The 25,480-nt window shown below is 44.8% G+C and overlaps 1 protein-coding gene across 2 annotated transcripts in view; it reads left to right on the forward strand.

Moving 5' to 3' along the window:
• Window positions 1-25,480, forward strand: part of PARP4 (poly(ADP-ribose) polymerase family member 4) — a 98,247-nt gene that overhangs the window by 19,727 nt on the left and 53,040 nt on the right. For both annotated transcript variants that reach the window (XM_077974285.1, XM_015120768.3), the window contains exons 6-16: window positions 365-478; window positions 3,555-3,704; window positions 4,537-4,674; window positions 5,678-5,851; window positions 7,385-7,545; window positions 12,636-12,773; window positions 14,501-14,596; window positions 19,739-19,922; window positions 20,154-20,310; window positions 22,398-22,522; window positions 24,662-24,793. In XM_077974285.1, the coding sequence (XP_077830411.1) occupies window positions 365-478; window positions 3,555-3,704; window positions 4,537-4,674; window positions 5,678-5,851; window positions 7,385-7,545; window positions 12,636-12,773; window positions 14,501-14,596; window positions 19,739-19,922; window positions 20,154-20,310; window positions 22,398-22,522; window positions 24,662-24,793 (1,569 nt within the window). The remainder of the gene's footprint in view (window positions 1-364; window positions 479-3,554; window positions 3,705-4,536; window positions 4,675-5,677; window positions 5,852-7,384; window positions 7,546-12,635; window positions 12,774-14,500; window positions 14,597-19,738; window positions 19,923-20,153; window positions 20,311-22,397; window positions 22,523-24,661; window positions 24,794-25,480) is intronic.

A 25,480-nucleotide genomic window follows, 5' to 3' on the forward strand; every position in this document is an offset into this window, starting at 1 on the left:
ATAGACACTACCCTTCAAAGTGATGTTCCATTTGTATTTTGAGATATGTTAATAAAATGTAACTTGAAAATAACATTTCCCTCTTTGATAAAGAAAACATGAAAAACGGTATGGTGTAAACATATACAGATCTATTTATGGGATGGTAAAAACACAGGAGGGAAACATAACAAAATATTAATACTGATTGTATTGCTGTCATAGGATTTTAGGAGATTTTAATTTTCTTCTTGATACTTTTCTGTATTTTCTAAATTATATCTCTAAATGAGCATATTTTATAATTATAATCAACATTTTCAAATGGCACATGTAGTTTGGTGTTTCCCGAGTGCAGCTTCTGAAAGCACATCCTGTTTTCCAGGTGGGAATGGAGGGAGGCCAGGAATCTGTGGTTGTGGAACTGCAGAGTTCGCGGGACTCCAGGGACTGTCCTTTCCTGATATCCTCACACTTCCTCCTGGCTGATGGCATGCAGGTAATGCTGTTTATGTTGATTCCTATGTGTTTATTGACCTCTGTTCATAACTCATTTCAATGAACCAGCCCGCCTCCCAACCTTTTTTTTCTTACCTGGTGTCTTAGCTCAGGCTGCTGTTAATAAATGCAACAGGCTAGGGAGCTTAAACAACAGACATTTATTTCTCACAGTGCTGAAGGCTGGAAGTCCAAGGTCAAAGTGCGGCAGGGTTGATTTCTTCTGGGGTTAGTCCCATTGTTGAGGTCCTGGGAGTTAGGACTTCGGGATATGCATTTTGTAGGGGTATAGTTCAGCCATAACACCTGGTAAGTAATTTTGTGAAGGGGAAATGTGTTCTCTTTTGGAGTGTGGGAGGGGAGGACCTCACCCCCTGAGTAGATCAGCACAGGGTCCCACTAGAAGGGAATGTTTACTGGGTGCAGGGTGTATAGCATTTTTGTTCTTGTTCCACATCACTTCTGGGATATTTTCCTGATATTTACACCTCTGAAAGCATTCCACTGATACACTTCATTAAGCACCTGCTATGTACCAAGCAATCGACTAGGGCTGACACTCAAAGATAAAAATAGCTTCACAGCCTGGCCCTCAGAAATCACTGCCTAGAAAGAAAAACACTCATCGTTACAATCCACTGTGACAATTCCAGTCCTGAATATATATATATATGAGGTATTGAGGGCTCCAGGTCACAGAGCCCTGGGAAAAACAAGGGAGGCCCAGCAGAGGCCATAACCTTTGCCCTAGGTCAGTATCAGGTCAAGAGCACAGTTCCAATCTAAAGCAATCATGAAACAAAAATAAATTTAGAATTAATGCCTGAAGTTCAAATAAAATGCTGCAACACCCACCAGGATGCCTTCTCAAGTAGACATTCAGAGTTACAGATCTATCTTTTTATTTTCTTTTTCCCTGAGACAGAGTCTAGCTCTGGTGCCCATGCTGGAGTGCAGTGGTGTCGGCTCACTGCAACCTCCGCCTCCTAGGTTTAAGCGATTCTCATGCCTCAGCCTCCCAACTAGCTGGGATTACAGGCATGCGCCACCATGCCCGGCTAACTTTTGTGTTTTTAGTAAAGACGGGGTTTCACCATGTTGGCCAGGCTGTTCTAACTCCTGACCTCACAATCCGCCTGCCTTGGCCTCCCAAAGTGCTGGGATTACAGGCATGAGCCACAGCATCCTGCCTACAGATCTGTCTTGGGCCAGGAAACAGTCACTTCTCCGTGGGAGTGGCCCTCACAGAGGTCCACACAGTCTCCAGGAGCTTTTCCCTTTGTTCCCACTCTGAGTGTCAGCTCAGGTACAAGAGAAAGAGACTCGCATCAGGTGGATGTGAGATCCACTTGGCTTGGAAGCCCCACCCCACAAGAGCCCAGAGCTCTTTTAACATTGTCATAGGTTCCATATGCCCTTGAGGGACATACCCAGTTATACGAGTCACTGCTCTCTGACACGCCCAAAGCTTGGGTTTCCCACCATGGAACCCGCAGTCTCAATGCAATTTATCAATGAGAGGCCACAATTCCATACACAATTTTGCCTACTATTACAGCTGACATGCCGTCTTTATCAGATTTCCACGGGAACAGAGCTAGAAAGCGAATCTATGGTCAAATATGTCCAAGAAGGAGAAGGGGTTTTGTTAACCTCGCACCCTGAAATGTATACTGTATTTTGTGAAGGATTCAGTTGTTTGGGTAAGAAGTAAGTAAAAATGAAGGTGAAAAACATGATAGAATGTGTTACTGTTTTCTTCATTGAGAAAGAAAACTGTAGCATTGTATAGGCCAGGACATCCCTCAGGGTGCCTTCCTCCCTTAGCAAGCCCATGTCTGTGTAGAGCACCCCTTGGGAGAGCCTGGTTTGCTGAGCACAGAAGCCTGTCCACCTTGATAACAGTGTGCCTTAGCCTGCCGTTCTGCTGAAGAGGATTTTCCAGCTTGCCCTTCTGATTAATAAAACCATTTTGATGGGAAGCTTCCAAAATTACGTTAAACTCTACCTTCTTCAATGGAGTGACTTCAACAGGCCCTTCTTTTTTCCAGGTTTCAGAGGCGTCCTGCAGCCCCCCATCTGGGAGGGTGGCTTATGGGTATCCTGAGTAGTGTGGCTTCCCAGGGGGCCACACCCCCAAGCCAGGGGCTCAGCCAACACCTACAAGGACACCAGGGCTGTGAGCTGGGGCAAGTTCTCCCAGATTCTCCTGGGATTAATGTTAGCATCACTGCCCACTACAGGAGCAGGAGTTTCCCAGAAAAGCAGAAAGTGCCGCCTCCATGGGCAGTTTGGGATGAGGGAGGAGCTGGAGCCTTTAACACATGCGCGACTTAGTAACTTTCCTGCCTGTCCGCTGACTGTGATTTCATTTTCACTGGTTGCCTGTCTCTAACAGTTCTTCCTTTCTGAAGTATTTTTCTTTTCCTCTCCTCCCCTGATTTTTTTTTCTCATTTCCAAAAAACTGGAAAGCCAGATTTCAAAGCTAATCAGAATGTTTGTAAAGAGTCTATAGACTTGGAAGGAAGTTTTGAGTGACTTTCCAGTGAAACAAACGATCTTTTCTGTCTGCTGTGCGTTCTCAAGCTTTTTGCCATTACCTCCAGGTTTTAGGCTATTAAGAGTTTAAAATTTTGGTAATTCTGGCCAGGCACGGTGGCTTACGCCTGTAATCCTAGCACTTCGGGAGGCCAAGGCGGGCAGATTGCTTGAGGTCAGGAGTTATTCAGGCCCACCTGGTTGAAACTCCGTCTCTACCAAAAAAACACAAAACAAATTAGCCAGGCGTGATGGCGCCTGCCTGTGGTCCCAGCTACTCAGGAGGCTGAGGCAGAAGAATTGCTTGAACCCAGGAGGTTGCAGTGAGTCGAGGTCGTGCCACTGCACTCCAGTCTGGGCAACAGAGCGAGACCCTGTCTCAAAAAAGAAAAGAAAAAGAATTTAAAATTTAAGTAATTCTTTGAAAAAAACTAATTTCTAAGCTTCTTCATGTCAAGGACCTAATGCTTTATTTATGTTCAATAAAACTAGATATGTAAATAATTACTGTACTTTTGCTATACACCATAATTTACAGACTAGAAGACAGTTTGCTATAAAGAAAACCTCTGAAGATGCAAGTGAATACTATGAAAATTACATCGAAGAACTGAAGAAACAAGGATTTCTACTAAGAGAACATTTCACACCTGAAGCAACCCAATTAGCATCTGAACAATTGCAAGCAGTAAGATTGATTTATAGTTTTTTAATTATTATATTTTTAATAGAAATGTTTTCTCTATTACAAATAAAAAACTGGGCCAGGCTTGGTGGCTCACGCTTGTATCCCAGCACTTTGGCAGGCCAAGGCAGGAGGATCACTTGAGGCCAGGAGTTCAAGACCAGCCTTGGTAACATGGAGAGACCCATTTCTACATAAACTGAAGAACATTAGCCAGGAATGGGGGCGTGCCTATAGTCTTAGCTACTCATGAGGCTGAAGCAGGAGGATCACTTGAATCCAGCAGTTTGAGGTTACAGCGAGCTATGATCATGCCACTGCACCCCAACCTGGGCGATACAAGACGACCCTGTCTCAAATAAATAAATAACTGGCAGGAGGGAAGAGGAGGAGTTCAGAAAAGGAAATGTGATCTCATAGAAAGGCATGGAAGTTGAGTGGCGAATGCGTTTTAGGACAAGCCAGGAGACTTATTGCCTATTTCAGCAGCAGACGCTCCCAGCTTTTGCGAGACTTCTTTACAACCTAGGCCATGAGTCAAGGGTCCTTAACCCCGACTGCATGTGTTGAATACCACTGACGGGCCTAGAGCTTACAGGGTGAAGGAAAAAATAGAACAGGAAGAAAAGGGGGTAGGAAGGAATCAGAGAAGAGAGAATGGAGGGAGACAGAGGGTGGATCCAGTAGAGAGAGGATTTAGTTACCTGGCTGGGGATGACTCTCCTGGGCTGTGATTAATTATGTCTCCTCACACCTCTGTCCGTTGGCCCATGTGAGTTCTACACAAACTCACACATGATGACTTTTTGGTGGCGTTTCTATTTTCTTGTTGCAGTTGCTTTTGGAGGAAGCCATGACTTCAAGCACTCTGAGCCAAGAGGTGAGCGATTTAGTAGAGATGATTTGGGCAGAGGCGCTGGGCCACCTGGAACACACGCTTCTCAAGCCAGTGAACAGGATTAGCCTCAACGATGTAAGTCGGTGTGTCGCTGAAACAGAATGTGAGAAATCTGCCTCCTGGTTGATTGGTTTCAGCAATAACACGTGTGTTTGCATGCTGGTCTGACTGCTCTGGCATTCATTCCTAAATGTTCTTTCCTTGTACCCTGATGAAAGGGACCACTAACAGCACTAAGGAGAAAACCTTCTGAGAAACCTAGACATCGCTGTCTGTAAAATGTCAGCCTCAAGAGCTGATCGAAGGCAGGCTTCTGGTGCTGGCCAATTAGGAGGACTGATCCTCTGTGCCAAGAGGTTTGCAGGAAGCTGAAGGGATATGGGTGGTCTTGGTCCCCAGTCAGATGCCCAGACCCCAACCCATTTCCTAGTGACTCCACAGTCTCCCACCTTCTGACCATCTGAGGAAAGGCAGGCATGCCTCCAGATCACCAGAAAATGTTCTTCCCTTCTTCATTAAGCATAACTGCGTGGAAAGAGCAGACAAAATAAGATATTCCCAATGGTACAACTTGTGCAACTGCATTGTTGTATTGAAATAATATGGTCAGTTTTCCTCTGTGGAATTAAACTAATTTATCTCAAGGAGAAAATGGCTAACTGGGGTAAAGCCCATGAAGTACTTGTGTAATTAGAAACATGTTCAGGAGGTTTATATCCCTGGTCTGATTCTGACAGCTTTCTAAATGTCTCATGTGAAAAGCTAGTCTATCACAGTTGCGTTAGTGTTTCTCTCTCTGTTTATATGTATGTAGATGTATCCACATATGTATAGAAATATAGGACTCTGGTTCTTTTCTCTAGTAAAACCGAGCCCAGTTTTGCAATAATCCTCATGGCATCATTACCACAACTAGAGGCGTCTCCAATAAAGATGAGCATTTGCTTTGTGATGGCTGTCCAGTAGAAAATGGAGAGTCTTGACATGTCCAACAATTATTCGTATAGTTTTGTGCGTGCTCCTTAATTTCTGTATGAAGATTTCATTTCATTAAGCACGTATGATCTTCTTTTGAAAGGTGAGCAAGGCAGAGGGGATTCTCCTTCTAGTAAAGGCAGCACTGAAAAATGGAGAAACGGCAGAGCAATTGCAAAAGATGATGACAGAGTTTTACAGACTGATACCTCACAAAGGCACAACGCCCAAAGAAGTGAACCTGGGACTATTGGCTAAGAAAGCAGACCTCTGCCAGGTAAACCTCTGAAATATAGAATTCAGTTTATTATAAAATATGTTGAGGGTGGGGGTCTTTAAAAATCATAAAATTGTCTCCAGAGTTGTGCTAGAAAATAAATTGTTGAACCATTTTAGAAAGCCCTGGATCCTCATGAAAGTTACTTAAACCATATTTTCAAATGTGAATATGTTGGCACAGTGACATAAATGCAGAAATAGGTTTAGAATTGCTATCTTGTAAACTAACTTTTCAGACCTTGGTATGAGTTCGGATCCTCTCTGCAGAAGAAATGGGAAACTGCAATTGACTGAAACAATGAGGACATTTACGACCTCGGACAATTAGAAGTCCAGCTGTGGGCTGCCTCCTGGCCCAGGTCACCCCGAGACTCAGTGTGTCAGTGTCATCATCAGGGTCTCAGCCTCCTTCCATCCCTCTGTAGTTCCTGTAGAATGACGGCTCTGCTCTCAGCCCAGCTCCCTCATGATCCACATATGGCTGCAGTAGTTCGTAGTATCCCATCTGTAACAGTTCTTTTTGTGTCACGTAGAGGAAGCCCCTGGCAGACTTATAGTTCTCTGGTCAGAATGGAGTCGTGTGCACAATCTCAGGCCAGTCACTGGCGAGGAGATTGGAGCCACTGTGGCTGCTCAGAAATGGGCCACCTCCTCTGAGCTGCCAGGAGAGAAAGCAGGCTCAGTGAGTAGGGGAAGGCAGCCACAGCAGCCAACCCTGCCCTAGACAAGGCCGAAGTCACTCTCTTGGTCCGTGTTGCCTCATCTGGGCATGCAGGGATTGGGCCAAGATCAGAGATTCGTGTCCTAGACTTCAGAGGAGTTTATAGATGTGAAATTTTGCATGTTTGGGAAATAATCACTTTCAACAGATTCCCAGAGGAATCAGTAATCCAAAATACGGAAAGAACCGATCAATGAGAAAATATAAGACCCTTCCAAATTTAAAAATCTATGATTTACCTAATATCAAACATAAAGAATCTCAGTCGGCCAGTCGTGGTGGCTCACGCCTGTAAGCCCAGCACGTTGAGAGGCCAAGGCAGATGGATCACCAGTCAGGAGTTCGAGACCAGCCTGGCCAACATGGTGAAACCCTATCTCTATTAAAAATACAAAAAATTAGCTGGATGTGGTGGCATGCACCTGTAATCCCAGTTACTCAGGAGGCTGAGGCAGGAGAATTGCTTGAACCCAGGAGGCAGAGGTTGCAGTGAGTCAAGATCGTGCCACTGCACTCCAGCCTAGGCAACAAGAGCAAAACTCCATCTTTAAAAAAAAAAAACTCAATCATCAGTGTTGCTAAGAGTGAACGTATGGTGCCCATTCAAATGCAATTCAGGAGGCTAAGGTAGGAGGATCGCTTGAACCCAGGAGGTTGAGGCTGCAGTGAGCTATGGTCATGCCACTACACTCCAGTGTGGGTGAGAGCAAGACCCACTTTTCCCGTCTTTTTGAGAAAGTGTTAATGTAATATAAATATTAATTTTGATATGTGGTGATTCTGACATCTGTCTATTATTTCCACCTACAGCTAATAAGAGACATGGTTAATGTCTGTGAAACGAATTTGTCCAAACCCAACCCACCATCCCTGGCCAAGTACCGAGCTTTGAGATGCAAAATTGAGCATGTTGAACAGAATACTGAAGAATTTCTCAGGGTTAGAAAAGAGGTTTTGCAGAATCATCACAGGTAAGCATAAAGGAAATATCTCAGGATCTGTTATGATATAATGCTCTTTGAGACTCTGTTAAGAGCTGATTACAGTAATTACCTACATAATTTAATCTTCAGCAACAAGCCACAGTAGCAGTGGTATGATGACAAATTACTTTTTTCTCTGTTCGTAATGGTGCCTGAGGCAGTCTTCTGTGCTTGAAAATACTCTCTGTATTCCACTCTGATTTCAAGGTTACCTAATCTTGTTGAGGGTTAAATTTAAAAATTTTAAATCGAAAGGTGTTTGAGTTTGTATGTTGTAGGTTATTACAGAGAAAAAGCCACTTACACTAAGATTTAAACGCGCAGGAATATGGGTATGGCGTCTTCTAACGTGGCCTCTCTGTGGCATGAAAAACTGCACCTGAAAACCTGGAAAACACGTTCCTAAATACCAGTTACACTTGCGCCCTCACTCACTGTGCATGCCCGGGGTCCTGTGCTGATGGGCATTCTCCAGTAACACAAACATGATGGACCACCTGCTCAGACGAGCCCTCACTGGGTATCAGCACCCGAGGGTCACTGCGGCTGAGTCTGTGCCCAGCTGCTCGGTTGGGAAACTCCATTGTGTGCTTACTCTCGAGCATGGGACTGACTCTTGTTGACCTGGTGGTTCATTCCATTGCAGCAGCTCCTCTTCATCAGCTTGGCACAGCCCTTACAACGCATGGCGGTGAGTTGTAGCCGCATATACCAGCTTATGAGAGCCAGTTGTCAACATTTAAGAGATGTGGTGAGCTGGTTGTTAAACCATGGGTAGCTTGAAATTGGACACGGGGAGGATTTGCACCATGGAAATCAGCAAATGCTGCAAATCAGGGCTGTGTGGGGCGTTGCTGCTGCTGTTTAGAGGGCTGGTTTTCCAGAGCCCCACTAAAGCCACACCCAGCCACCCTTACCTTATGGCCTGACTCAGACCCGTCTACAATTATGTTCTACTTTCCTTGATCGTCCTCGAAATCCATTCCCCAAACCACTTCACATCTACTAAGATGGCTATGATTTCTTTTTAATGGAAAATTCTAAGTGTTGGTGAGGATAGAGAGAGACTGAAAGCCTCACACATTGATGATGAGAGGGAAAAATGATGCAGCCTCTGTTTGATGATTCCTCAACAAATTAAACATATGATTATGATAAGTCCCAGCAATTCCACTTCTAGTTCTATACTCAAAGGACTTGAAAGCAAGTACTTAAATAGGTACTTGTACATGAATATTCATAGCAACACTATTCATAACAGCCAAAAGGTGGAAATAACCCAAATGTTCATCAACAGGGAAGTGGATAAACAAAATACGATATGTAATAGAATATTATTCAGCCATGAAAAAGGAATGAAGTACTGACACATACTACAAATGAGTGAACCTCAAAAATATTATGCTGAGTGAAAGAAGCCACATATTGTACGATTCTGTTTTTATGAAATATCTAGAATAGATAAATCCACGGAGATAGCAAATTGCATAGTACCATGAGAGGGAGGGATGGGGACTGACAGCCGAAAGGTACGGGTTTTCTTTTGGGCAAATAAAAATTTTGGAACTGAAGGTGTTGATTACATGACATTTTGAATGTTCTGTACTAAATACTACCGAATTGTACACTTAATAGTTAATTTTATCTTTTTTAAATTTCACTTTAATTTTTTAAAAATCTGGACTGGGCTTGGTGGCTCATGCCTGTAATTCCAGCACTTTGGGAGGTCGAGGTGGGCAGATCACTTGAGGTCAAGAGTGTGAGACCAGCCTGGGCAACATGGTGAAACCCTGTCTCTACTAAAAATACAAAAATCAGCCAGGCGTGGTGGCACACGTTTGTGGTCCCAGTTACTCCAGGGGCTGAGGCACAAGAATCGCTTGAACCCGGGAGGTGGAGGTTGCAGTGAGCCAGGATTGCGCCATTGCACTCCAGCCTGGGAGACAGAAAAAGACTCTGTCTCAAAAACATTCATTCCTAGAGACCTTCTCCAGATTTTGTTTTTATACGTAATCAAATTCTTTTGGTTTGACTTTTGACCCTCCCCTAGGTGTCTGCTGAGATCTCTACTAATTAAGAATCCCCTGACATGGAAGGTAGAATCGGGAGGGCAATAAACTTTCTCCAGGAAGACAGGAAGAGCCACGTCAAGCCGCGGGAGTGGCAGCTGCAGTTCAGCCCTCCAGGGCTACCTGAGCAAGCCCGTGGCCAGCCACCGCACCCCCTAAGTACAAAAGCAGTCACACTACTAAAGTGGGCTTCTTCCTAGGGAAAGATCCTGCTGCTGTGAAAAGTTAGATTTTCTTCATTTCATTTCACTAATCATGATTTCTTTATATTACTTTTTTTCTAGTTATAAAACTCATGGTCTTTGATAAAAGCTTAGAAAATATCTAAAAATATGAAGACGATTAAAAAGCACTCAACATCTCACCACCCAGAGACAACCCAGAGATAATATAACCACTGTTTTTTTTTTGTTTGTTTGTTTTGTTTTTTTGAGACGGAGTCTTGCTCTGTCGCCCAGGCTGGAGTGCAGTGGCCGGATCTCAGCTCACTGCAAGCTCCGCCTCCCGGGTTCACGCCATTCTCCTGCCTCAGCCTCCCGAGTAGCTGGGACCACAGGCGCCGCCACCTCGCCCGGCTAGTTTTTTTTTTTTTTTTTTTGTATTTTTTAGTAGAGACGGGGTTTCACCGTGTTAGCCAGGATGGTCTCGATCTCCTGACCTCGTGATCCACCCGCCTCCGCCTCCCAAAGTGCTGGGATTACAGGCTTGAGCCACCGCTCCCGGCCATTTTTATTTTTATTTTTTGCAGAGAGCAGATAACCAGCAATAACTTAATTTGCCTGATGATGTTCCTTTTTCTTTTTTCTTTTTTTTTTTTTTGAGACGGAGTCTTGCTCTGTCGCCCAGGCTGGAGTGCAGTGGCCGGATCTCAGCTCACTGCAAGCTCCGCCTCCCGGGTTTACGCCATTCTCCTGCCTCAGCCTCCCGAGTAGCTGGGATTACAGGCGCCGCCACCTCACCCGGCTAGTTTTTTGTATTTTTTTAGCAGAGACGGGGTTTCACCGTGTTAGCCAGGATAGTCTCGATCCCCTGATCTCATGATCCGCCCGCCTCCGCCTCCCAAAGTGCTGGGATTACAGGCTTGAGCCACCGCGCCCGGCCAACCACTGTTAACATTTGGGTGTAGAACATAACCCAGCCTGAATCACCCCGATGCTGCTCACCCCGGGGGTGTGCTGAGCCAGCTCTGTGAAGGAAGAGCCCTGGTCTGGAATATTTGCTGAGTTCTGGGAAGCAAATACTCCCACCATAGCTAATGTCAAGGTACTGACCTGAGGCCACTGGACATGGGGTTGGGAGATGTGCCCTTCCTCCCACCACAGCTGCCCTGAGCCGTACCCCAGTCTCCCCCCACCACTGCCCCATCTTAGCTACCCACTCAGAGCCAGTGTGGGGTCTCTCTGTCCCTCATCCCCACATACCCGTGTTCTGTCAATTCTGCCTTCAAAGTGTCCTTCATCCGTCGGGTCACTTCCGTTCACCTCGCCGCCATCTTTAATCCGGGTCACGTTATCCCGTCTACAACGTCCTTCCGGATGTTCTCTCCACTCCTGACCCGTCCACCCCGTAACAGCCAGTGAGGGCTTCAAATAGACATTTTATGGCGCCACATTCCAATACATGTCACCTCCCAAGAGAGGCCTTTCTTGATAGCCCTCTCTCCAAACCTGGTTGGTTTTTCTAAACAGCACTTAAAAATAAGGTCTTTGATAACTTTTTTTTTTTTTTCTTTTTCTGAGACGGAGTCTTGCTTTGTCGCCAGGCTGGAGTGCACAATGGCGCGATTTTGGCTCACTGCAACCTCCGCCTCCCAGCTTCAAGCAGTTCTCCTGCCTCAGCCTCCTCAGTAGCTGGGACTACAGGTGTGCACCACCACGCCCCACTAATTTTTGTATTTTTAGTAGAAATGGGGTTTCACCATGTTGGCCAGGATGGTCTTGATCTCCTGACCTTGTGATCTGCCTGCCTCGGCCTCCCAAAGTGCTGGGGTTATAGGCGTGAGCCACCATACCCGGCCGATAACTTTGTTTTCTTTGAGACAGAGTCTCGTTCTGTCACCCAGGCTGGAGTGTGGTGGCATGATCTCGGCTCACTGCAACCTCTACACCACCCCCTGCCCCGGGTTCAAGTGATTCTCCTTTCTCAGCCTCCTGAGTAGCTGAGACTACAGGTGTGCACCACCATGCCCTGCTAATTTTTGTATTTTTAGGAGAGATGGGGTTTCACCATGTTGCCCAGGCTGGTCTTAAACTTCCAGGCTCAAGTGATCCAACTGTCTTGGCCTCCCAAAGTGTTGGGATTATAGACCTGAGCCACCACGCCCAGCCAGAAGTTGCATTCTTTTTTTTTTTTTTTTTTGTTAAGAGACATGGTGTGGGCCGGGCACGGTGGCTCAAGCCTGTAATCCCAGCACTTTGGGAGGCCGAGACGGGCGGATCACGAGGTCAGGAGATTGAGACCATCCTGGCTAACACTGTGAAACCCCGTCTCTACTAAAAATACAAAAAACTAGCCGGGAGAGGTGGCGGGCGCCTGTAGTCCCAGCTATTTGGGAGGCTGAGGCAGGAGAATGGCGTAAACCTGGGAGGCAGAGCTTGTAGTGAGCTGAGATCCGGCCACTGCACTCCAGCCTGGGTGACAGAGCGAGACTCTGTCTCAAAAAAAAAAAAAAAAGAGACATGGTGTGGCTCTGTTGCCCAGAACAAGAATTATACATTCCATATACTATTATATATTTGACAAAATTGGGATCATACTATGTATAAAGTTTTGTAATCTACTTTTAAATTTTATATTTTACTGTATGCTTTACTACATATCCTTATTTGTTTAAAGAATTTGATTTTTTTAATACCTGCATAATACTTCTAAGATATGTTGTGTTGTGACTCATTGAATCGGTTTCCTGATAATGGACATTTGGACTCTTTTGGGATTTCTTCTGCTATAATGACTTTTTGTTTTGTTTCCAATTATGTAATCTAAAGGCTTTTCTTCTAATTTTTACAGTAAGAGTCCAGTGGATATCTTGCAGATATTTAGAGTTGGCAGAGTGATTGAAACCACAGAGTTTCTGAGCAAACTTGGCAACGTGAGGCCCTTGTTGCATGGTTCTCCTGTACGAAACATCGTAGGAATCTTGTGTCGGTAAGAGTAGCCATCTTTATTTTTCAAAAATTTCAGCCTCACAAACGTAAAGTGTTTTACTTTTTTTTTTTTTCCTACTTTTTTTCTATATTACATGGGTCTTTTCAGTTAAAATCAGCTAGCTTACTGCATTCTGGAGAGAATTGCACAGTTTATAGTGAAGTGGGTGATGTAAATTACATATTTATGGCTGGGCATGGTGGGTCACACCTGTAATCCTAGCACTTTGGGAGGCTGAGGCAAAAGAATCACTTGAGGCCAGGGGTTCAAGACCAGCCTGGAAAACCAGCAAGACCTCATCTCTATTTTGAAAAATTATGTATTTATCATTTTTAAAATGTAGTACATAGGTATGAATTGCTTCTTGCAGACTGTATCATAAGAAGAAAAGTGATTCTATATTCATGACTCTTCCGTGTGTATCTAATCTAGGGATAGCCCAATATTTAAAGAGTCCAGAAATTAGAGTGCTCACCAGACAACATGAGCTGTTTATTTGAAACTTAACTCTAAGATTCTGTTTGCTTTGAATTACTACTTAATATTAGGGCTGAAACAAGTCACAGGAGCAGGAGAAAATATAATTAAATGTAGATCCATTAATTACTCAGAAGAAACTTAAAAAGAAACATACAAGATCTACCTGGGGAAAAAAAAGAAAAAACAAAAACCCATTAAACTGCTACTGAGGGACCCAGAAGACAACTTGCGTTAATCAGAAGGATGCCAGTTTTTCTTGGATTAATCTATAGATTTAGTGCTATCATGATAAAATTACCAAAAAGATTTTTTTAAAGAAGTGAAAAGCTGATTCTACAACACATTTTTTTAAATTTTGAAATTACCAGAATAATTCTGGAAAAGAAGCATAATGAGGGTGACATTAATATTAAACACAAGTGAACTCAAAAACACAGAAGATTTAGGATATGATACAAGTAGATCTTATCTCTGTGGAAGAAAGACAAGTTCTTCAATACTATCTATAGAGATGAATGGGTAACCACAAGGAAAAAATATAAAGTTGGACCCTTACCTCATTTCTCATACTTAAACTCCAGATAGAGCATATATTTAAATATTTAAAATTAAACCATAAAAGTATACTAAATGAAAAATGGGAGAATCTTTTAAAAATAATCTTTACATAGGTATGAACTTTTTAAGTAGGACCAAAACCCAAAAGCTGTTCTACGAAATTCATTCAATCTCCTAATATGAAATTCAAACAAGCCGGGCGCGGTGGCTCACGCCTGTAATCCCAGCACTTTGGGAGACTGAGGGGGGCGGATCACAAGGTTGGGAGATCGAGACTATCCTGGCTAACACGGTGAAACCCCGTCTCTACTAAAAATACCACAAATTAGCCGGGCGTGGTGGCGGGCGCTTGTAGTCCCAACTACTCGGGAGGCTGAGGCAGGAGAATGTTGTGAACCCGGGAGGTGGAGCTTGCAGTGAGCTGAGGTCGCATCACTGCACTCCTGTCTGGACGACACAGCGAGACTCCATCTCAAAAAAAAAAAAAAAAAAAATTCAAACAATAGATGTTTATATAATAAAAGGCAGAAATCTCCCTTTACTTGTGTTCCTAGAAACAACTATGGTTTCACCCTGATTGCAGAGTTATCTGAATGCCAGAAGTTCAGTAGGAACCTGCCAAAGTTCTGAGCGAGGCAGAGATGCAGTCAGCGTTGGGCTTACACCTTATCCTGCCCTTCTCTTTTCAGAGGGTTGCTTTTACCCAAAGTAGTGGAAGATCATGGTGTGCAAAGAACAGACGTCGGAAACCTTGGAAGTGGGATTTATTTCAGTGATTCGCTCAGGTATGTTCGATCCTTAATCACAGAATCGTTACTACTTGCTGTGTGTTTTCTTTTGTCTCTCCTTGGTGAGGGAGTTTCTCAACAAAACACAGATTTATCTATTATATATGACCTCAATATGCCTGGAATACTATTTCACCTTCAACATCCTTGATAATGTTTAAATCTGCCTTTGGGTCAGACATGGTGGCTCACGCCTATAATCCCAGCTCTTTGGGAGGCCAGGGCAGGAGGATCGCTTGAGGCCAGGAGTTTAAAACCAGTCTAGGCAACATAGCGAGACCCAATCTCTACAAAAAATTTAAAAAATTAGCTGTGCGTGGTGGCGCTAATAGAACCTATAGTTCTAGCTACTGGAGGGGGCTGAGGCAGGAGGATCACTTGAGTCCAGGAGTTGAAGGCTGGAATGAGCTATGATTATGCCACTGCAGTCCAGCGTGGGCAACACAGTGAGAAGAACTCCAGGTACATCATCTGCCAACCTCATAATTGGTATTGTGACATCATTTCATGCGAGGAAACAGACTCAGGGAGATCAGGGAACTTGCCTAAGGTTGCAGAGCTAATTAAAGGGTGGAGACTGAGTTCAGGCCCAGGACAAAGGATGATGATCCAAGATATTTAAAAGAGTTCCTACAAATCAATAAGGAAAAGATAAGCAGCCCTGTAAGCAGATGTGCAAAAGACTTGAATAGAAACTTAATAGCAAAGAAAACGAGCTGGGGCCAGGTGCAGTGGTTCATGCCTATAATCCCAGCACTTTGGGAGGCCAAGGCAGGTAGATCACTTGAGGCCAGGAGTTTGAGACCAGCCTGGCCGATGTGGCGAAACCCCATCTCTACTAAAAATACACAAATTAGCTGGGCGTGGTGGCGTGCACCTGTAGTCCCAGCTACTCAAGAGGGTGAGACAGGAGAATCACTTGAACCCAGGAAGCAGCGATTGCAGTGAGCTAAGATCACACCACTGCACTCCAGCCTGGGTGACAGAGCAAGACTGTGTCTCAAAAAACGAGCTGAGTGCAGTGACACACACCTGTAGTGCCAGCTACTGAGGACTTTGAGGCAGAAAGATTGCTCAACTCCAGGAGTTTGAGATTAGCCTGGGCAACACAGCAAGAACTCATCTCTAAAAAAACTTTTTAAAATTAGCCAGGCATTGTGTCATGCACCTGTAGTCCAAACTACTCAGGAGGCTGAGGCAGGAGGATTGCTTGAGTCCAGCAGTCCAAGGCCACAGTGAGATATGACTGAACCACTACCACCAGCTTGGGAGACAAAGTGAGACCCAGTCTCTCAAGACAAAAAAAAAAGGAAAAGAAAAAGAGAGCACGGTAATAACAGAACACTGGAAATCATGCAGATGTCCATCGACAGTGGAATGGAGCTGTACGTTTTGGTGGAGTCCCACATGAAGTCCTATCCTGCAGTTTAAACAAGTGGACTGTGGCTACACATGTCAAATGGATGAGCCTTAAGACCTTAGTGGAGCAAACGTTACTAGATGATTCTATATACAGGCATACCTTGGAGATATTGAGGGTTTGATTCCACACTACTGCAATATAGCAAATATTGCAGTAAAGTGAGTCACACAGTTTTGGTTTCCCAATGAGTATAAAAGGTTTACACTTTAGTCTATTAAGTGTGCAATAGCATTGTGTTTTAAAAAAACAAATGTACATACCTTAATTTTAACATACTTTTTTTTTTTTATTTTTTATTTTTTTGGAGACGGAGTCTCGCTCTGTCGCCCAGGCTGGAGTGCAGTGGCCGGATCTCAGCTCACTGCAAGCTCCGCCTCCCGGGTTTACGCCATTCTCCTGCCTCAGCCTCCCGAGTAGCTGGGACTACAGGCGCCCGCCACCTCTCCCGGCTAGTTTTTTGTATTTTTTAGTAGAGACGGGGTTTCACCGTGTTCGCCAGGATGGTCTCGATCTCCTGACCTCGTGATCCGCCTGCCTCGGCCTCCCAAAGTGCTGGGATTACAGGCGTGAGCCACCGCGCCCGGCCGAAGGTTTTCAATTTACTTTGTCCAGATCCATCGAAAGAATCACTGTCTATGGCAGCTATGGCCTTACAAAATGTATTCTTTTCTTTTTAGAGTTGGGGTCTTGCTCCATCATTGCCCAGGTGAGAGTACAGTAAGATGTAAACATAGCTCCCTGGAACCTCAAACTGCTGAACTCAAGTGATCATCCCACCTCAGACTCCTGGGATTACAGGCATACGTGGCCAACATGTATTTCTTTTCTTTTTTTTTTTTTTTGAGACGGAGTCTCGCTCTGTCGCCCAGGCTGGAGTGCAGTGGCGCGATCTCGGCTCACTGCAAGCTCCGCCTCCCGGGTTCACGCCATTCTCCTGCCTCAGCCTCCCGAGTAGCTGGGACTACAGGCGCCCGCCACCTTGCCCGGCTAATTTTTTTGTATTTTTAGTAGAGACGGGGTTTCATTGTGTTAGCCAGGATGGTCTCCATCTCCTGACCCCGTGATCCGCCCGTCTCGGCCTCCCAAAGTGCTGGGACCACAGGCTTGAGCCACCGCGCCCGGCCTTCTTTTCTCTTTTTTTTGAGATGGAGTTTGCTCTTGTTGCTCAGGCTGGAGTGCAATGGCATGATCTCGGCTCACTGCAACCTCTGCCTCCCGGGTTCAAGTGATTCTCCTGTCTCAGCCTCCTGAGTAGCTGGGATTACAGGTGCATGCCACCACGCCCGGCTAATTTTTGTATTTTTAGTAGAGACGGGGTTTCCTCATATTGGGCAGGCTGGTCTCGAACTCCTGAGCTCAGGTGATCTGCCTGCCTTGGCCTCCCAAAGTGCTGGGATTATAGGCGTGAGCCACTCCGCCCAGCCCAAAATGTATTTCTTAAATAATAAGACTTGAAAGGTGAAATTAGTCCTTGATCCATGGCTGCAGAATGGAAATTGCGTTAGCAGGCACGAAAACAACACGCTCCTTGTACCTCTCCCTCAGAGCTCTTGGATGACTGGGCGCTTTGCCAGTGAGCAGTTGTATTTTGAAAAGAACCGTTTTTCTTGAGCAGTAGATCTCTATATTGGGCTTAAAATTCAATAAGCCGTTCTGTAAACAGATGTGCTGTCATCCAGGTTTTGTTGTTCCATTCATAGAGCACCGAAAGAGTAGATTCAGCACAATTCTTAAGGGCCCTGAGGTTTTTGGAATGGTAGGTGAGCACTGGCTTCAGCTTACAGTCACCAGCTGCATTAGCCCCTGACAAGAGTTATCCTGTCGTCTGAAGCCTTGAAGCCAGCCATTGACTTCTCTAGCTGTGGAAGTCCTAGATGGCATTTTCTTCCAATAGAAGGCTATTTTGTCTACATGGAAAATCTGTTGTTTAGTGAAGTCACCTGCATCAGTGATCTTAGCTAGATCTTCTGGAGAACTTGCTACAGCTTCTACATTGGCTTTGGCTGGTTCACCTTGCATTGTTATGTTATGGAGATGGCTTCTTTCCTTACACCTCAGACAACCTCTGCTAGCTTCAAGCCTTCCTTCTGTGGTTTCCTCGCCTCTCTGAGCCTTCATAGAATTGAACAGAGTTGGGGCCTTGCTCTGGATTAGGCTTTGGCTTAGGAGAATGCTGTGGCTGGTGTGATCTTCTATGCAGACCATTAGAATTTTCTTCACATCAGCAATAAGGCTGTTTTGCTTTCTTATCATTCCTATGTTCACTGGAGCAGCACTTTTAATTTCCTTCAAAAATTGTTTCTTTACATTTACCGCTTGGATAACTATTTGCCACAAGAGGCCTAGCTTTCAGCCTGTCTTGGTTTTCAACATGCCTTCCTCACCAAGCTTAATCATTTCTAGCTTTCGATTTACAGTGAAAGATGTACAACCCTTTCTTTCACTTGAACACTTAGAGGCCACTGTAGGGTTATTGTTAATTGGCCTAATTTCAATATTGTTGTGTCTCAGAGAAGAAGGAGAGAGATGAGGAAACCAGTGGTCAGTGGAGTAGTCAGAACACACAAAACATTTACCAAGCTCGCCACCTTATGTGGGTACAGTTCGTTGTACCCAAAACAATTTCAATAGTAGCATCACAGATCATTGATCACATATCGCCATTACAACTATAATAAAAATGAAAAGGTTTGAAACATTGGGAGAATTACCAAAATGAGACACAGAGACACAAAGGAAGCACATGCTGTTAAAAAAAAAAAAATGGCACCAGTAGACCTGCTCAACATGGAGTTGCCACAAATCTTCAATTTGTAAAAAAAAAAAAAAAAAAAAAGAATATCTGCAAAGTGCAATAAAACGAGGTATGCCTGTATGTGCAAGGCTCGAAAACAAGCAGAAGTATACATTACATTGCTGAGAGACATAAATCTTTGCATTAATACTATGAAAGCAAATAGGCCAGGCACAGTGCCTCCAGCCAGTAATCCTAACCCTTTGGGAGACCAAGGTGGAAGAATTGCTTGGGGCCAAGAGTTCAAGACCAGCCTGGGCAACACAGTGAGACCCCATAGCTACAAAAATGTTTTTAAAAATTAGCCAGGCACAGTGGTGCACACCAGTAGGCCCACCCTCAGGAGACTGAGGTGGGAGGATTGCCTGAGGCTGCAGAGAGCTGTGATTGTGCCACTGCACTCTATGATTGCACCACTGCAGCTTGGGTGAAAGAGTGCAAGACCCTGTCTCAAAACACACACACACAAAGGAGAAAACTGTTATAAAAAGGAACACAGTAAAACCTCTCCAACCTACCCAGGATCCCCTCTGTGGCTCCTTATGGAATAAATTCCACATGGGAAAAAAAGAGAAAATAATATACACAAAAATCAAGATAGTGATCAAATGACCTCTGGGTGGGAGAGAAGGTGAGCTGTGAGTTGAGCCCAGGAGTTTGAGACTGCAGTGAGCTATGATCGTGCCGCTGCACTCTAGCCTGAGTAACAGAGCAAGATTCTGTCTAAAAATAGAAGAAATATTAAATAAATAAGTGCATAATAAAGTTCTAAATTGAGTCGTTGGAGATATTTCAATAACAGGAAAATTTAGAACAGTTTACCAGGAAAGTCTTTTCAATAATATTTCCTGTTTATGCAATAATATGTTATTAACAAGTCACTGTAAGCTATAAATATGTGTTTATTTCCTTTCGCATTCAGTACAAGTATCAAGTACTCACACCCGGGAGAGACAGATGGCACCAGACTCCTGCTCATTTGTGACGTAGCCCTCGGAAAGTGTATGGACTTACACAAGAAGGACTTTTCCTTAACTGAAGCACCACCAGGCTACGACAGTGTGCATGGAGTTTCACAAACAGCCTCTGTCACCACAGACTTTGAGGTATTTTTATATTAAGGAACAAGCAAAGAGGGTCTTGAATGCTCTAAGAAGAGCCTCAGTTTTTTGCTCCTGTTTTCATTAAATATGCTTAAGTTTAAATAATTGTTAAATATTTACTGTATGAATTCAACATTTTCTAAATTAGCAAACATGCTTTTATGAAAACATCTGCCAATACAGGTTTTTTGTCACTATTGTTGTTAATCACCTACTGATTTCTGTTTGCTCTAGGATGATGAATTTGTTGTCTATAAAACCAATCAGGTTAAAATGAAATATATTATTAAATTTTCCATGCCTGGAGATCAAATAAAGGACTTTCATCCTACTAATCATACTGAATTAGAGGAATACAGACCTGAGTTTTCAGATTTTTCAAAGGTTGAAGGTAGGACAATTTTCTTGAATGCTGTTTTATGTTATTATGTTTATAGACCTCAAATGTTATATTTTCAATGGAATGTATATTTGCATTTGTTATATCTATGACCTCATCCATAAGTATTTCATTTCCTTTCAGTCTCAAAATAAGTTTCCCACAAATTTCTCTCAGTGTTAACATCAGTCAAACTCCTCTGCCTAATATAAAAATAAAGCACTTAATTTTAAAATATATGTATTTCTTTTTTTTCTTTCCTTTTCTTTTTTTTTCTGAGACAAAGTCTCACTCTGTCCCCCAGGCTGGAGTACAGTGTGTGATCAAAGCGCACTGCAGCCTCAAACTCCTGAGTTCAAATGATCCTCCTGACTCAACCTAGACAAGGTCTCACTGTGTTGCCTGGGCTGGCCTGAAATTCCTGGCCTCAAGCGATCCTCCTGCCTTGGTATCCCAAAGTGCTGGGATTACAGATATCAGTCACCATGGCCAGCCTCATTTCCTTTTTTATCTTGTATACATGAAAACCAGGATGCTTGAGAAAGGTTAAGCGATCTCAAAATTCCATGTGACTTCATTAACACACTGAAGTTGAGCTTATTCCCTTCAGGAATAGCCAAGGCTAAAACCTGCGGAACCTTGCTAAGATGTCAAGGTGCAGAAAGTGTGATGGGGTGGGTAGAACACACAGCAGAGCCGCTGTGGAGTCAGGAAGCCCGGGGTTTCAGTGTGGCCCTGCCGCCCTGCAGTCTTGAAACTGCATGACCTTTTGCGGTCCACCTTCTCTCCGATGGGAATGAGAGCAGTACCCGCATGACAGAATTGCTGTAAGGGCGGAAGGGGAAACTGGAGGCACTGAGTAAATTGTCATGTGTGGTGTACGTGTTAGCCGTAGTAGTGCCAGCATAAACAGGATATTCACTTCTCAGAGTATCATGAGCCCAAACAATTACAGTGTTAATTAGTAGGACTGTAAGAACACATTAACATTTTTGACCGTGCTCAAATTATTTGTTGTCAGAAACGCGTGTGTGTTCAGAGGTGGCTCCAGTTTTTTCTCTGGGAGTCATTAAGTGAAACTTCTGGCAAGACACTATGTATTTTTATTTCCTAACCTTATCTGTGTGTTTGTACCACTTTAGAATAGGATGTGAACGTTTTTCAATATGCGCCGTAGGAGTTGATTCAGTCTTCCTTGGATTGAAAATCTACGTTGTTTCATGCCATCCCAAAATGCTCGTGTGGCACCATAAATAATAGTGACTGAGCCCTTCCACACTACAAGCCAGGGAGTGCAGACACCTGGATTCAGGCTTCAGCCACACTTGAGACAGTCTGAAGACCTCTGTGTATTTGTGTGTATGTTTAAATGTATGTCAAGTAATGCTGTGTTTTCAATAGGACACCCCAAAGTCTCTACATTCAAAAGGCAGAAGAGCACATGCCTGTAGTCCCAGATACTTGAGAGGTGGAGGCAGGAGGATTACTTGAGCATAAGGGTTCAGAACCAGCCTGGGCACCATAGTGAGACTCCCATCTCTATCAAAAAAAGAAAAGAAGAAAAAAAAATTTAAGCAGAAGGGTCTTTAAAAAAAAAAAAAAAAAAAAGGCAGGCCATGTATGGTGGCTCACACCCACAGTCCCAGCACTTTGGGAGGTCAAGGCAGGCAGATCCCTTAAGTCCGGGAGTTCGAGACCAGCCTGGGCAACATGGCTAAACCTCATCTCTATAAAACATACCAAAAATTTAGCTGGGCATGGTGGTGCATGCCCGTAGTCCCAGCTACTCAGGAGGCTGAGATGGGAGGATCACCAGAGCCGGAGAGGATGAGTCTACTGTGAGCAGAGATTGTGCCACTGCACTTCCACCTGGGTAACAGAGTGAGACGCTGTCTCAAAAAAAAAAAAGAAGGCACTTCCCATTTTTCTAATGTGGGTTCACTTGCTTTTCAGAATTGGCTATTGAAAATCATAAAATCCTATTTGTCCAATTTCCCTAAAATATAATGCATGAAGGCATGGAAAAGGAATAAAGATCAAGACAACAAACATAGACAGGGATGGTTTTGAAAGCTAATGGTAACATTTTTAACGTTTAGATTACCAGTTACCAGATGCCAAAACTTCCAGCAGCACCAAGGCCGGCCTCCAGGACGCCTCTGGGAACTTGGTTCCTCTGGAGGATGTCAACATCAAGGGGAGAATCATAGACACTGTAGCCCAGGTATGTTTTCTGTGGCTTTATGACACTTAAACTACATGGATATAAACCATACATGCGAATTTGATAGCAGTTACATGAGCTAAAGGGAATAGATACATTTCTAAAATTCATTTATTCAAAAGCTATTCACTGAGCACTCCATGCCAGGGAGTAGCTAGGCTCTGAGCATCCAGCAATGCACAGTACCAAAGCTCCGCCCTTGTGGAGCACACACTGTTTGGGGGAATAGGCAGTCACCATGATGAAAGAGTGAAACACATGACACGTTAGATGGTGACGGGTGCTGAAGAGAAAAATGAAAGCAGGAGGGGATAGGAGCTGTGAAAGACGGGGCCTTTGAACCTGTAAACAGAATGGCTGAGGAGGCCTCCCTGAGAAGGTGACACCTGCATACAGACCTGAAGGAAGTGGCGGCTAAACCGTGTGGACGTCGGAGGATGCTTATTCCAGGCAGCGGCAACATCACATGCCAAGGCTCTGAGGTGGGAAGGAGGAGGATCTGGTCCAGGCATGCCAAGGAGACGCACTGTGGCTGCAGTGGGGTGGAAAGGGGAGAGTGCATGAGGACTGAGTCAGAGAGGTGAGGGGCTCTCACATCAGCACACAGGTCATGCTGTCCTTGACTGTGAGTGAAATGGAAGCTTCTAGATGTTTGGCAGAGGAATGACATGAACAGACCTGTTTTAACTGGCTCACTCCGGCCACCATGTTAGGAACAGTAGGAAGAGGACCAGTGGAAGAAATATTAGGTCACGTTCCCTGGAAAGCAGACTCTGGATGGAATTTGTTTTCAGGAAGCCTGTGGGACTGTGCCTGTGGGAGCTGCACCTGTGAGGGAGTGAGGGAGGCAGGACGTGGCCAAGGAGACAACAGACTCCTCAGATGATCTTGGGGGAAGCTCTGGGCCAGAGTGGTCCTTGAGAGAAGGTCTGAATCAAGGCAAGGGGGCCGGGCTTTGTAGCCCCACTGGGGCCAGTCCTGGGATATAGGCTGCTCCAGGGAGGGGTCAGAACCTTGGCTAAGGCAGTTTGTCTTTGGCTGAGGATGGTTCCTGGGGAGACGCCCCACAGGTGACACTCCTAGCAGTCTCAGTCCTGAAGGGGACACAGCGGGCGCAACGTCACATCACGTAGAGGAGATGATTGACAGAATTCAGTTAAGGGACCTGGTGATGTGGAGAATAATGTGTGCAGTGGGGGTGTAGGAAGTGATGGAGTCTGCCAAGGCCTGAGGGAGACCCTGTCTCAAAACAACCAACCAACCAAAAAAACCAGGTTGTTGAAAGAGAAGGAACAAACCCTACCTTATTAAATTATCTGCACTAAAGCTCACAAAGAGCATGAAATACCAAGTGAGTAAGAACTGGTCAAAGCAAAAAGACAAGCATCGCAGGAGGGTTATTTAATGCAGGTGCTGGGGCCACAGCCAGGAGCTCGCAGCAGGTTCATCATCCACAGTCACAGGATGGAAGGCAGTGCCAGGGGTGCCAGGTGGCCAGATGCAGTGGTAGAGCTTTCTCTCGTGTCCCGTCCCCATCAGCAAATCTGACTGGCTCTGCCCTCCCGCCTTTTCCTGAATGAAGGAGTGATGAAAACAGTCTGTGGAAAGATTAATTAGATAATACAGACAACAGAGAGGAGTAGAGAAGACTTGATTCTGGAAGAACCAAGGCACAGAGAGATGAGGAGCTAGATGAGGGCTGTGTGGAGAGGGGGAAAGCCACAGAGAGGTCCCCAGGAGGAAATGCCAAGTCCTGAGAGCCGACAGGATAGAAGGACTATTCTGGAATCGTTTCCAGCCAACATGGCACTAAGGAGGTATCAAAGCCCACAACTCAAAAGGGGCAATTTTCCAGCTGTCTTAACAAGAGCTCTATCGCCTGTGCTAAGTCAGTGTTGGTAAGACAGACTTCAAGTGGCTTCTGTTCCAGTCGGACATGTATGAACCACCTAACCGTGGGACTGGTACCTTTTATCACATGACACTGGCTCTCCATTGCAGAAGTGAAGCCAGGGTTGGGACGTGATACAAATTCAAGGAAATTCAAATAAATATGCAAAATCATTTTCATTCGTCCTTGTTCCTGCACATGTAGTCCATGTGGTCTCATCAGATGTATGGCTTTTTTTTCTTCTTCAGGTCATTGTTTTTCAGACATACACAAATAAAAGTCATGTGCCCATTGAGGCAAAATACATCTTTCCTTTGGATGACAAGGCCGCTGTGTGTGGCTTCGAAGCCTTCATCAATGGGAAGCACATAGTTGGAGAGGTAAGGCGAGAAGATGCATTGTGCCCGCTGTCTGCTTTCAAAGTCAGCTTCCATTTCCCAGAACCTTTGTTTTCGGAGTCCCCATGGCTATAAGGTTGAGTAGCAGCCTTGTCATAAAACAAGAATATTCTTTGAAGAACCAATTCTTGCACAGTGAGCCTCCCTCAAACATCCCTCCCTGATGAAGGGTTTCTACCCTCATCTGTCCAATCTTCATCATCAGTGTCTTGCACATTCTTTGCCTTGGCACTGTAAGAGTGATTTCAGCATGAAAAGTTTAAGAGGGCTGGGTGCGGTGGCTCATACTTGTAATCCCAGCACTTCGGGAGGCTGAGGCAGGTGGATCACTTGAGGTCAGGGGTTCGAGCTGAAATGAAAGCTATTATAACTTTCTAAAAAATATAAACAACAGGCCGGGCGCGGTGGCTCAAGCCTGTAATCCCAGCACTTTGGGAGGCCGAGGCGGGCGGATCACGAGGTCAGGAGATCGAGACCATCCTGGCTAACCCGGTGAAACCCCGTCTCTACTAAAAAAATACAAAAAACTAGCCGGGCGAGGTGGCGGCGCCTGTAGTCCCAGCTACTCAGGAGGCTGAGGCAGGAGAATGGCGTGAACCCGGGGGGCGGAGCTTGCAGTGAGCTGAGATCCGGCCACTGCACTCCAGCCTGGGCGACAGAGCGAGACTC

This window comes from Macaca mulatta, chromosome 17 (assembly GCF_049350105.2).
Source record: "Macaca mulatta isolate MMU2019108-1 chromosome 17, T2T-MMU8v2.0, whole genome shotgun sequence".
Classification (NCBI taxonomy): domain Eukaryota; kingdom Metazoa; phylum Chordata; class Mammalia; order Primates; family Cercopithecidae; genus Macaca; species Macaca mulatta.